The 13,838-nt window shown below is 44.1% G+C and overlaps 1 protein-coding gene across 2 annotated transcripts in view; it reads left to right on the top strand.

Moving 5' to 3' along the window:
* MCM10 (minichromosome maintenance 10 replication initiation factor) overlaps window positions 1-13,838 on the top strand; it is a 41,428-nt gene that overhangs the window by 12,415 nt on the left and 15,175 nt on the right. For both annotated transcript variants that reach the window (XM_008069076.2, XM_008069075.2), the window contains exons 5-10: window positions 1,942-2,113; window positions 5,305-5,470; window positions 6,891-7,058; window positions 7,936-8,052; window positions 10,552-10,751; window positions 12,658-12,758. In XM_008069076.2, the coding sequence (XP_008067267.1) occupies window positions 1,942-2,113; window positions 5,305-5,470; window positions 6,891-7,058; window positions 7,936-8,052; window positions 10,552-10,751; window positions 12,658-12,758 (924 nt within the window). The remainder of the gene's footprint in view (window positions 1-1,941; window positions 2,114-5,304; window positions 5,471-6,890; window positions 7,059-7,935; window positions 8,053-10,551; window positions 10,752-12,657; window positions 12,759-13,838) is intronic.

Genomic DNA, 13,838 nt, shown 5'->3' with positions numbered 1-13,838 from the left:
TACTTGGACTGTAGTATTACCACTGGATTGTGTTCTCATGCTGGAAATCTGGAGATTTAATCTTCAGGCTTGTGAGGTGAAGGCATATTTCCTTATAAAGTGGTCAGGTTTATTTCAAGTCAGATTGTATTAAACCAAAGGGTGCATTCTCTAGAAAAGGCATCTTTGCCAGGAGTATAGAATAGTACTCAAAGAAAATCTAGTTTCAGCACACACATATATACACACGACAAATGAAAAAGATTTATAAGTCCTATGTATTGGCTTTGTTGTATTGCCTTAGTAATAATCACCGAGGTGATTATTCTATGGGAGACCTAAGCCAAAATGGTCCAGAAATAACATCGCCCAGGTGAAGTAGCATTTTACTGGCAGCATGTCTCCATAAAGGCTCTTTTGGATAGCTTTGACCTATGCCCTAGTAGTAGAGAAAAGCTGTGGCCTTGAGTGTTCATGTTAATTTGACGACACATTATATATTCATTGTGTCCGTTTGGGAATAGCATCTGTCTCCTTAGGACCTTTGGCATTACTAAGCTGTTAGGCAATGTCCAAAGTCTGGCTTGGAGGTTGTGGGTCATGGGCATATTCTCTAGGTTCTAAAGGTAGAACTGGGTAGCGCTGGGCCCTGGCTTGGGAGCAATGATCCAAAGTTCCTTTGAGCATAAACAGTACAATCTTATGTGAGAGTCAAAATCCTCAAGCTTTCTGACCTTAGCGAGCGTTATCAAATACTCAGACACCTAACTCTCCCCCAACCATAAATAGAATGGATTGAAATGAAATGAAACAAGAAAGAAAAAGGAGCTAGTTTTGGATTTTTTTTTTTTTTTTTTTTTTGAGTCAAAGTCTCACTCTGTCATCTAGGCTAGAGTGCAATGGTATGCTCATGGCCACTGCAACCTCGATCTGCTGGTTTCAGGCATTCCTTCAACCCCAGCCTTCTAAGTAGCTGGAACTATAGGCGCGTGTCACCACACTCAGCTAATTTTTTGATTTATTGTAGAGATGAGGTCTCAACAAGTTGCCCAGGCTGGTCTCGAACCCCTGGACTCAGGCAATCCTCTCTCCTCTGCCGCCCAAAGTGCTAGAATTACTGGCATGAACCTCCGTGCCCGGCCTTGACTTTCTTAAAGTAGAATTTGTTCTGTAAACAGATCATTCATTATTCATTCCTGAAGGGGGACTTTCACTCTCATAGAACCTCCCCCAGTGCTTTGTACTTGGTGAATTTTCAGTACGTGTCATTGCATGGAGTAACTGTTTTTAAAACTGCATTGTTTAATACAATAGCCACTAGCCACATGTGACTATTTACATTTAAATTAGATTAAATTTAGTTAGAAATTTTTTTTTTTTTTTGAAGAGTTGGAGTCTCACTCTGTCGCCCAGACTGGAGTGCAGTGGCCGCTCCTGGCCACCACAGCCTCGACCTGCTGGGCTCTGGTGATCCTTCCGCCTCAGCCTTCCGAGTAGCTAGAATTATAGGCGCGTGCTACCATGCCCTGCTAATTTTTTGATTTATTGTAGAGATGAGGTCTCGCCTACCCAGGCGGGTCTCGAACCCGTGAGCTCAGGCAATCCACTCACCTCAGCCTCCCAAAAGTGCAGGATTACAGGGTGAGCCACCGAGCCCGGCTAGAAATGCATTCTCTTAAAAGCCCTGGTTACATTTAAGTGGTCAGTAACCACATGTGGCTGGTAGCTACTACCATATTGGACAGCAGCAGCATAAAACATTCCTGTCATCAAAGAAAGTTCTGTTGAACCATACTGCCTAGATTTTTAGGGTAGGACAGAAATGGTCTTGTGGAGCTTCTTTTGTTTTCTCTAGATCTGATTATTGCATATGTTGCTTAGAAAGGAGCAATTCTATAAAAACAGATTTTGTGGCTATTGGTGGGGGCTTCTTTTCGCTTAATTCTTACGTTGATTTTCTAGAGCCCAAAATCTCATCTTCAAGGATGACAAGTACACCCTCCCAACCACTTCGGACTATTCTTCAGAACAAACCCAGTGGCATGACTAGAGATCAGAGCTCGGCGACCCCGGGGAGTTCTGGGGAAAGGGCTCAGCCCGTCTGCATGGAAACCTTCTCCGGTCTGCGGCTCAGGTCAGTAACTGAACCTCTGTTCGCATACGCCACTAGATGGCTCTTCCTCCTCTCAAAAGACAGGTCTTTTAGAAGTAGGGTATAGGTCATCAAGCTCCATAAAACACTAACAGCTCTTGAACTGAATAAAACAGCAGTGAGAGCGGTATACTTCCATATAAAATGTTTAAGAAAGACTTTTTCTTATTTGTATAATGAACAAAGAATATAAAGAAATACATGTATGTATTTAATCAGACATTGACAGATGAAAACAGTGATATAGACTTGAAAAAACTTTTTCTCCATCTTTACTGCTGAAGTATGATTTAGACCTTTTTTTTTTTTGTCTTGGGGGTCTCACTCTGTCACCCAGGCTGGAGTGCAGTGGCATGATCATGGCTCACCACAACCTTGACCTGGGCTCAGGCAATCTTTCCGCAACTATGAGGTCATGCCACCATGCCCAGCTAATTGTTTCATTTTTGTAGAGACAAGCTCTTGCTATGCTGTTTAGAGTAGTCTTGAACTCCTGGGCTCAAGCAATCCAATTACCTCAGCTGCCCAAAGTGCTAGGATTATAGGCATGAGCTGCTACACCTAACCAACGTTGTCTATTTTTTAAATACATAAGGATACACAGTTTAACCAGGATAGTTATAGTATGGTATAATTGATGTCAAGAAAAATAGCTGTGCTGTTTTTCTTTCTCATAACCTTTTTAAGGCAAACTTGTATTCTCTGTATCTATTATTGGGAGAAATTTAAGATATTCAGTTAAAATAGGAATAAATTCCAGGCACAATTCAGTTAAAAGCCATATTCAGGTTCTAGACTTCTATTTATTTATTTATTTACTCATTTATTTTTTTGGAGACAAAGTCTCACTCTGTCACCCACGCTGGAATGCAGTAGCACAATCATACCTCATTGTAACCTTGAGCTCCTAGGCTCAAGTGATCCTCCTGTTTTAGCCTCCTGAGGAGTTGGGACTACAGATGCATATCACCATGCCCAGCTAATTTTTATTTCATATTGTTTGTACAAGTGAGGTCTCTCTATGTTGGTCAGGCTGGTCTTTAACTCCTGGCCTCAAGCGATCCCTCTGCCTTAGCTCCCAAAGTACTGGGATTACAGGTGTAAGCTATTGTACCCGGGCAAGTTCTGGACTTATAAATTGTTTGTATTCTATATCACTACTTCATTATATCTCCATTATTCTGTTTAAGACCAGGACAGACCAGTAATCATGTCCAGCCTACAACAGAAGTGCATAGTAAAGAGTTAGCATTCTCCAAATGTGTTTAACTGCATCTGAGACAGTCCAAGGGATGGAAAAAAGCAGTGAAAACTGTGGTTTTCTTTGAGGGGGTCTGCAGGGTTCTTCTCAGGGTAACATGCCCCTCCAGAGATGATACTGCCTGCTCCAGCTATGGTTCAGTTGAAACTCACTACACATAATAAACATTGTTGGTGATGGGCATGAAACAATATTTGAAAATTTTTTTTTGCAAAAAATTTTGGCTAGTCATTAGAAACAAGAATATATTAATTGAAGCTAGATTCAGAAGCCTTTATTGTTATATGACTATGTCAACCTAAAAAATCCAATTAGAAATAGTAGAGCCTTATAGACCCCCAATGTAAAATTCTTGCAGAATTGATGAAATTTAAATGCCTTGACTGGGCATACCCAGCTCTTTGGACTGTCGAGGCAGGAGCATTGCTTGAGATCAGGAGTTCAAGACCAACCTAGGCAACATAACAAGATCTTGTCTTTACAAAAACAAAAAAGTGGCTGGGCATGGTGGTGCATGCCCATAGTTCCAGCTACTCAGGAGGCTGAGGCAGGAAGATTGCCTGAAACCAGGAGGTCAAGGCTATGGTGAGCTGTGATTGTGCCACTGCATACCAACCTGGGTGACAGTGAGACCCTGACTCAAAAATAATAATAATAAGTCTTATTAATTCATCGTTTCACAATAAAGTCAAAAATTCTTTTCATTTTTTTTGAGTTGGAGTCTCACTCTGTCGTCCAGGCTGTCGTCCGAGTCTCACTCTGTTGTCCAGCACGCTCATGGCCACCACAGCCTTGACCTGCTAGGCTCAGGTGATCTTTCCGCCTCAGCCTTCCAAGTAACTGGAGCTACAGGCACATGCCACTACGTCTGACTAATTTTTTGATTTACTGTGTAGATGAGGTCTTGCCATGTTGCCCAGGCTGGTCTCAAACCCGTGGGCTCAGACAATCCTCTCACCTTGGCCTCCCAAAATGCTGGGATTATGGGCATGAGCCACTGCACCTGGCCAAAAATTATTTTCAAAAGAATATTATAACTTATAAGAGCTTAAATAATTTGTGATCTTTCTTGTTCTATATAAATCTCGTATCTTTGTCCAAGGAAAAGCAAACTTACATGCACCTTGGCCATACTGCATTACTAAGCCTCCTGAGAACAGGTACAAAAGATATTGCTTCCCATGACACCGCTCCTTACCACCTGGCAAAGTGCCAGATTCTTTCTTTCTTTTTTTCTTTTTATTGTTTTTTGTTTGTTTGTTTTGAATCAGGGTTTCACTTTATCACCCAGGCTGGAATGCAGTGGCATGATCACAGCTCACCGGAGCCTCAACCTTCCGGGCTCAGGCAATCCTTCCACCTCAACCTCCCAAGTAGCTGGGACTTCAGGGCACACAACCACACTAGCTAATTTTTTTGTTTTTTGGTAGAGATGAGGTCTTGCTGTGTTGCCTAGGCTGGTCTTGAACTCCTGGGCTCAAATGATCCTCCCATATCAGCCTCCCAAAGTGCTGGGATTACAGGTGTGAGCCACCATGCCCAGCATAATTTCTCATTAGAATATTAATCTGACTGGGTGCAGTGGCTCGCACCTATAATCCCAGCATTTTGGGAGGCCGAGATGAGAGGATTGCCTGAAGCTCTTGCTATGGGTTCAAGGCCAGCCTGGGCAACTTGATGAGACCTCTTCTCTACAACAAAAACAAAAAAATTAGCTGGGCGTGGTGGCACGTGTATGTAGTTCCAACTACTTGGAAGACTGAGGCAGAGGGATCGCCTGAGCCCAGCAGGTCAAGACTGCAGTGGCCATAAGCGTGCCACTGCACTCCAGTCTGGGCAACAGAGTGAGACTCTGATTCAAAAAAAAAAAAAGAATATTAATCTACTAATTGCCAGTTTTTTTAAAACATAGGCGGCCTCGAGTATCCTCTACAGAAATGAACAAGAAAATGACGGGTCGAAAACTGATCAGACTGTCTCAGATCAAGGGAAAGATGGCAAGTGAGAAGCTGGAAGAAATAGACTGGGTGACATTTGGGGTTATTTTGAAGAAAGTTACTCCACAAAGTGCCAACAATGTAAGCCATTTAATTAGTTTCATAGCTGCTTTATGGCAAACAAATGGTGGGGACACAGTGTCCTTAACTTGTGACTCAGAGCCTGTTGGTATTTCATTTTGTTATAACTACTAGTAAGTTTCAGAGCTGCCACTCCGTCACTGGGTTGGCATTGAAGGGATATTTGCAAAGGACGCCACACTTAAAGAAGACCAGGTTATACAGGTTTCTTGGGCTTTTCTTTTTTCTTTTTTTTTTTTTTTTTTTCAGTTGGAGTCTCACTCTGTTACCCGACTGGAGTGCAGTGGCACACTCACGGCCACTGCAGCCTCGACCTGCTGGGCTTAGGTGATCCTTCCACCTCAGCCTTCCAAGTAGCCGAAACTACTGGCGCACGCCATCACATCCGGCTAATTTTTTATTTTTAGTTATTGTAGAGACGAGTTCTTGCCAAGTTGCCCGGGCTGTTCTCGTACCCCTGGACTCAGGCAACCTTCTCGGCCTCCCAAAGTGCTAGGATTACAGGCTTGAGCCACCACACCTGGCTTCTTGGGCTTTTCATTGTCTAAATCATTCTTATTGCGTCTCACTTGTCATTCTTCTTGGTGACATGTGGCTGTCACTGTAATCCCTCCTGTGGAGGAAGGCAGCCTGTAACCAGAGCATCTGAGTTCACAGAACCTTTGGAGATCCCTATGGATGTCAGACATCAATCACAGAAGTGGTGAAATTGCTGGCCTGTGCCAGTGTGGCATGGTATATTTCATTTGATGGCTATTACCAATGATCTAACAAGTTTCAAAATTGCAGTTGTCTAGGGTGTAGTGGGAAAGTTATTTTGTGGCCTGGTAAATCAGAAAACCTTTGTTCTCCCTTTAACTGTTATGTGGCTTTGGCTGACCCTTAATCTTTCTCTAAGGGCCTTTTCCTTATCTATAGAATGAGGGGACTGGCTTTCATTATATTGAAAATCTCTCCTCGCTCTGAAATACTGGGATTTCTCACGTTTAGATCTTAGCCAACATTAGATTGTTCATGAGATCTGGCACCAGGGTTGAATTTAGTTGAGTGGGTCCTACTCTAGCCTTATTATGTCAAAGTGAACGTGGTCAAGTCTGGTTTTCATTTGATTAAGTTCTTAATTGCTTCACACGTGGTTCTAATGACATCAGATTAGTAGATGTGAGATAGTCTCTGAACTCTTCCAAGAAAGGTATTGCATAGTTTCACAGAAGGACAGTCATATCACTGAGTTCAGACAAAGTGCTAGGATTACAGGCATGAGCCACTGTGCCCAGACTCAATTATCAGTCATTCTGATGGTATGTTTAGTGTGGGTTTTTTTTTTTTTTTTCACAATTAAACACTTGAGCCATACATGGAGCCAGTATAACCCATGAGTCAAAAGATTATTAAAAATAAGAATAAATGTTTGTTCCAGGGAAAAACATTCAGCATCTGGAAACTGAATGATCTTCGTGACCTGACACAGTGCGTGTCCTTATTCTTGTTTGGAGAAGTTCACAAAGAACTCTGGAAGACGGAACAAGGTACTGTCATCGGGTTGCTCAATGCTAATCCCATGAAGCCCAAGGATGGTTCAGAGGAGGTAAGAGGCTGTTTTTGTGATTTGATTGATTGACTGCTTGATAGTGTCTTTATGAATTAGCTGAGTTTTACCAGAAATATTTGCATTAGTCTACCTCCAGAAAATGCGTCACGCTTTTATATTATTTTGTCTCTGTTCATTTGGCTTTGCATTTGCTCATTCATCACCCAATCAGTGTTCTGAATCTCTACCTAAAGTGTTTTGTAGCAACCACTTTTATTCTGTCTTTTCAAGTTATTTCCACGGTTCCTGGAGTGTTTTGGACTATTATACTCGGGTTTCCTTAGATCCTTTACGTAGGTTTACACGATGGAGTCAGGAAGGCAGTGTTTTACAGTTGAGGGAATTTTACTTCATTCATTATAGCTATAGCTGCAATTTAAAATCAGTGTGGATTTTTGGCTTCTCAAGTAAATTGCATAGCTAGACACCCTATGAATTGCAACGGTCAAGTTCTCTACTCTGACCTAGCAAGAAGCTTTGCTCTGTTGTAGTCAAATTATTATTTTCTTTTTTGAAGGAATCTCACTCTGTCACCCAGGCTGGAGTGCAGTAGCACGCTCATGGCCACCACAGCCTCGACCTGATGGGCTCAGGTGATCCTTCCACCTTGGCTTTCCAAGTAGCTAGAATCATAGGTGTGAGCCATCATGCCCAGCTCTTGTTTGATTGATTGTAGAGACATGGTCTCGCCAAGTTGCCAGGCTGATGTTGAACCCCTGGACTCGGGCAGTCCTTTTGCCTTGGCCTCCCAAAGTGCTGGGATTACAGGCATGAGCCGCTGCACCCAGCCTACTCTGACCATTCTTTTCTGATTCTGCTAATAAAAGGCCATAACGTTGTCTGCCTTTAACTCCTTCCCCGCTCTTTTTCACAGGTGTGCTTATCGATTGATCATCCTCAAAAGGTCTTAATTATGGGTGAAGCTCTCGACCTCGGAACCTGCAAAGCAAAGAAGAAGAGTGGAGAGCCTTGTACACAGACTGTGAACTTGGTTAGTTTCAGTCTTGTTAGGATGGTTTCCGCTAGAGAAAAGAACTATTAGGAGTCAGCTGTGGTTGCTTTAGCTGCAGTGACCCATTTGGAGCTCAGTTTCCTACTTACCAGAAAGAGTCAAAATGAGGAAATGAAATGTGTGGTTAATAATTGCCAGTTTAATACACTAAGGCCAGGGAAAGGGCAAGGAGATTTTCTTTTTGAGTTGTAGTCTTCACTGTCGCCCAGGCTGGAGTGCAGTGGCACCCTCACGGCCACCGCAGCCTCAACCTGCTGGGCTCAGGCACTCCTCCTGCCTTAGCCTTCCAAGTAGCTGGCCCACCACCACGCCCAGCTAGTTTTTTGCTTTCTTGTGGAGATGAGAGCTCGCCAAGTTGCCCAGGCTGGTCTCGAACCCCGGGCTCAGGCAGCCCTCTCACCTCCACCTCCCAACGTGCTGGGGTTACAGGTGTGAGCCACTGTGCCCGGCTTCATTCTTTTCTAGCAGATGAACTAGTGGGCAGGGGAAAAGGTAGGAGACAGTTAGAAAAGGAGATCTCAGCGTGGCATACTGCACAGACCTCCGACAAGAGCTAAATCACTAACATCCCATTGTCGCCATAACTAAGGGCTCACCCAGCGGAACAATACTGCTTCATCTGTGTCTTTCACTGAAAGAATAACATTTGTCCAAAGATCAACCTGAGAAATAGCTCGGGAAACCTCACCAGACACAGATTTTGTTTCATTTTTAAATTAGTTTTTACTGAGGTAAAATTCACATACATTTGCCGGGTATGATGGCTCACTCCTGTAATCCCAGCACTTCAGGAGGTGGAGGTGAGAGGATTACCTGAGTTCAGGGATTCAAGATCAGCCTGGGCAACTTGGCAAGACTTTGTCTCTGCAATAAATCAATAAAAATTAATAAAAATTAGCTGGATGTGGTGACACTCGTCTGTGGTTCCAGCTGCTTGGAAGGCTGAGGCAAAAAGATCACCTGATCCCAGCAAGTCAAGACTGCGGTGGCTGTGAGCATGCTACTGTACTCCAGCCTGGGTGCCAGAGTGAGATCCCTACTCAAAAAAAAAAAAAATCACATATGGTCAATTAACCATTTTTAAAGCATATAATTCAGTGATATTTAGTTGTATAACCACCAGCTCTCTTGTTTTGAAACTTTTTTTTTTTTTGAGTTGGAGTCTCACTCTGTCACCCAGACTGGAGTGCAGTGGCCGCTCCCAGCCACCACAGCCTTGACCTGCTGGGCTCCGGCAATCCTTCCACCTCAGCCTTCTGAGTAGCCGGAATTACAGGCATGCGCTACCACGCCTGGCTGATTTTTTGATTTATTGTAGAGATGAGGTCTCGCTGCCCAGGCGAGTCTCGAACCCTCAGGCTCAGGCAATCCACTCACCTCAGCCTCCCAAAGGCGCAGGATTACAGGCTGAGCCACCAAGCCCGGCTTGAAACTTTTCATCACTCTGAAAACTCCCCATACTCATGAAGTAATCGTTCCCATCCTCCACTAGCTCCATACCCTGGGGAATTTTTTTTTTTTTTTTGAGGCATCTCACTCTGTCACCCAGACTGTAGTGCAGTGGCCCACTCATGGCCCCTGCAGCCTTGACCTACTGGGATCAAGTGATCCTTCTGCCTCAGCCTTCCAAGTAGCTGGAGTCACAAGCGTGTGCCACCACACCCAGCTAATTTATTTACTTATTGTAGAAACCAGGTCTTGCCAAGTTGCCTGGGCTCAGGCAGTCCTCTTGCCTCTGCCTCCCAAAGTGCAGAGATTATAGGTGTGAGCCACCACACCCAGGCTCTAGGGACTTCTAATTTGCTTTCTTCCCTCTGGATCCACTGATTCTGAATATATCCTTTCAATGGAACAATCCATTGTGTGACCTTTTGTGTCTGACATCTTTCATTTAACACATTTTCAAGGTCTTTTCTAGATGCTGATTTTATTTCCTTTTCCTTTGTAGAAGGAGGGTAAAGGGGATGCATTCTTTTTTTTTTTTTTTTTTTTTGAGTTGGAGTCTCTGTCACCCAGGCTAGAGAGCAATGGCACGCTCACGGCCACCACGGCCTCAACCTGCTGGGCTCAAGTGATCCTTCCACCTCAGCCTTCTAAGTAGGTGGAACCACAGGCATGTGCCACCATGCCCAGCTAATTTTTTGATTTATTTTAGAGACAAGGACTCGCCATGTTGCTCAGGCTGGTCTCCCTCCCAAAGTGCCGTGATTACAGGTGTGAGCCACTGCGCCCAGCTAAGGGGATATATTCTATCACTTTTTCTTTCGCCAGACTAGTCCTTTCCGAGTAATTAAAGGGGAGAACATCTTCCCCTCAGGAAGTGCATGGCTCTTCTTCTTGGGGTCAGGCTTAGAGGTCAGCAGGGAGGACTCTGCAGGCAGAATGGTGTTCTGGAAGCTGGGAGGAGGGACTGTATCAGGCTGTCATCGCTCTTGGCCCGTAGCCTGTTGCTGATGCAGCTTCTCTTCTTATCTGCAGCACGACTGCGAGTATTGTCAGTACCATGTCCAGGCCCAGTACAAGAAGCTCAGTGCCAAGCGGGCCGACTTGCAGTCCACCTTCTCCGGAGGACGGATTCCAAAGAAGTTTGCCCGCAGGGGCGCCAGCCTCAAAGAACGTCTGTGCCATGATGGTTTCTACTATGGAGGAGTTTCTTCTGCCTCATTCGCGGCCTCAATGTAAGACCTTCTCGGGGCTTCTTTGGGGACAAGGATTTTGCCTGTCTTATAAGACTAAACCTGGTAACTGTTACAGAAAACTAGCATAGGTTTTATCTTTCCTAACTCACTGCCTATAACAAGGTAGATAAGGACAGCTTTTATTCCCAAGGAGAGTGGAGACATCCAGAAGGGGGAGAGAAGAGTGAGTCATGTTATAATGGGCTTTAACCCAGAGCCCACGCTTCCTCTTTGACTTCTAATACAAAGAGTGCCACTTTGTCAGGGCAGATGGTACGGCTGTTAATAGTGTGTTAATCAGACCATTAGCGTCCTTTAACTCATGTCTCTCGTGAGTATCTGATTGAGATTGCAGGCCTCTTGGAGTCCAAACGTCCTTTCGTGAGTGAATGTGCAGAGAAGCCTCACCCAGGAGGGAGAGGATGGAGATGTTGGTGGTCCCTCTTGGGAATCTCAGCCTCCTCACAGAGTCCCTGATGTAGGTGATTGATGGCCTTGGCATGAGGGAGCTACAGTTGGTCCAAGGACAAAATGCCAAGTTTGTTACCAATCCAGCAGTAATGGGGCAAGAGGACTCACACATCCTGTTCATTTTGTAACATCAGGAACATTTCTGAGACTTCTTTTTTTTGAGTTGGAGTCTCGCTCTGTCACCCTGGCGGAGTGAGCCCTCCTGGCTCAGGCACCTTCCACCTTAGCTTCCTGGGAGTACAGGCTTGCGCCACCATGCCTGGCTAATCTTTTGAAGTTTTGTAAAGACAGGATCTCACTATGTTGCCCAAGCTAATCTCAAACTCCTAGGCTCAAGCAATCCTGCCAAAGTGCTGGGATTATAGGAGTGAGCCCCTGTGCCCAGCCTGTTTTTAAGATTAAATGATTTCTGAACTTTTCCAAACTGCTTAAAGCAATACATGTACATTTTTTAAAGAGAATGTATAATATAGTTCAACCAAAGTGAGAAAATAAAGACCATTTATAACCCTACCACGTAAAAAAAACTGCTAGTTCCCTGGTATATATACTTCTAGGTGTTGTGTTTTTTATATGTATAAATTTTTAGTACTATAACATGAGATCATACTGTACCTATACTTTGTATCCTCCCTTTTTTCAGCATGTTTTTCTTGTAAGTATTCACTTATGGCATTATGTTTAATGGCTACATAGCATTCTTTTATACACTCTTCAGTAATTTATTTAACAATTCCCCAGTTCGGGCATAGTAGTTCACATCTGTAATCTCAGCATTTTGAGAGGTCAAGGTAGGAGGATTGCTTGAGCCCAGGAGTTCAAGACCGTCCTTGGCAACATAGTGAGAGCTTGTCTCTACAAAAAAGAATTTAAAAATTAGTTGGTCGTGGTGGTGTGTGCCTATATTTCCAGCTTTTCAGGAGACTGAGGCAGGAGGATCATCTGAGCCCAGGAGTTTTAGCCTGTGGTGAGCCAAGATTGTGCCACTGCACTATAGCCTGAGTGACAGAGCGAAACCTTGACTGAAAAACAAAACAAGACAGCAATTTCCTATAAATGAGCATTCATGGTGTTTGCAACTTATGACATAAACAAAGCTGTAGTTAATATCCTCACTTTTTGCATAGTCCTTAATTATTTTAAGATAAATTCCCAGGCTGCTATATTAAAGTATTGACATTGTTAAAATTCTTTTGCCAAATTGTCCTTCCAGAATGAGACCAAGCATATCCGTAGGTTGCCTCTTGTTTTTCATCTATGACAGTGCATAAACCAGTCATGCTGTCAGGCCATGGCATTAAGAAAGCCTACGTGGAAGGTGTTTGGAGAAACTTGGATGGTTTGTTATAAATGAATATTTCTGTGCCTTCCTGACTTCATCAGAGCTTTGGAGTTCAGTGATTTTACTTTTGGGACTTGACTCTTGTCATTCCAGTGCAGCAGCTGTTGCTCCTAAGAAGAAAATTCAAACCACGCTGACGAATCTGGTTGTTAAGGGCACAGACTCGATCATTCAGGAAACACACCAAAAACTCGGTAACTTTGTTTATTTCTCCATGCTGAGCTTCTTTTTCCAGTTTAAATGCATATTCTTTAGAACTGAAAGTGGCCGGGTGCATTGGCTTACACCTAATCCTGACGCTTTGGGAGGCCAAGGCAGTAGGACTGCTTGAGACCAGGAATTCAAGCCCACCCTGGGCAACATAGTGAGACCCTGGTTGTAGTCCTAGCTACGCGGGACAGGAGGCTGAGAGAGGAGGATCACCTGAGCCCAGGAGGTTGAGGTTGTGGTGAGCCATGATCATGCCACTGCACTCCATCCAGCCTGTGTGACAGAGTAAGACCCTGACTCAATAAAAATAAGAAAATGTGGCAATAGCTTATGCTCTAAGTAATAAATACCTACTCATCACCCGTACTTAGAGTAATGTGGCCTAAGCTAAAGGAATCAAGCCTGATTGGCAGGACATTAAGAAAAAACAGCATGTTAATCTTAACTGTCTCAACTTAGGATGCTTTTAAAAATTTTGTGAGGTATCTGATGCAGATGATGGTCACCGCAGCCTCGACCTGCAGGGCTCAGGTGATCCTTCCGCCTCAACCTTCCAAGTAGCTGGAACCACAGCCCAGCTTTTTTTTTTTTTGTAGAGACGAAGTCTCTCCAAGTTGGCTAGGCTGGTCTCGAACCCCTGGGCTCAGGCAGTCCTCTTGCCTCAGCCTCACAAAGCACTGGGATTACAGGAATGAGCCACCATGCCCAGCCATGGGTCCAACTCTTTTTTTTTTTTTAGTTGGAATCTCACTCTGTTGCCCAGGCTAGAGTACAGTGGCACACTCACCGCCACCACAGCCTCAACCTGCTGGGCTCAGGTGATCCTTGCCCCTCAGCCTTCCAAGTAGCTGGAACTATAGGCATGCGCCACCATGTCCAGCATTAAAATTTAATTAAAATTAAAATTTTAATTTTTGATTTATTGTAGAGATGAGATCTCGCCAAGTGCCTAGGCTGGTCTTGAACCTGTGGGCTCAGGCAATCCTCTCACCTCAGCCTCCCAAAGTGCTGGGATTATTATAGGCATGAGCCATTGCGCCTGGCCTGGTCCAACTCTTTTTTTT

This window comes from Carlito syrichta, unplaced genomic scaffold (genome assembly GCF_000164805.1).
Source record: "Carlito syrichta isolate Samal-C Ts95f unplaced genomic scaffold, Tarsius_syrichta-2.0.1 Scaffold311803, whole genome shotgun sequence".
NCBI lineage: Eukaryota > Metazoa > Chordata > Mammalia > Primates > Tarsiidae > Carlito > Carlito syrichta.
Note: the sequence above shows the minus strand (reverse complement) of the source record. Positions and strands in the feature narration are given on the sequence as shown.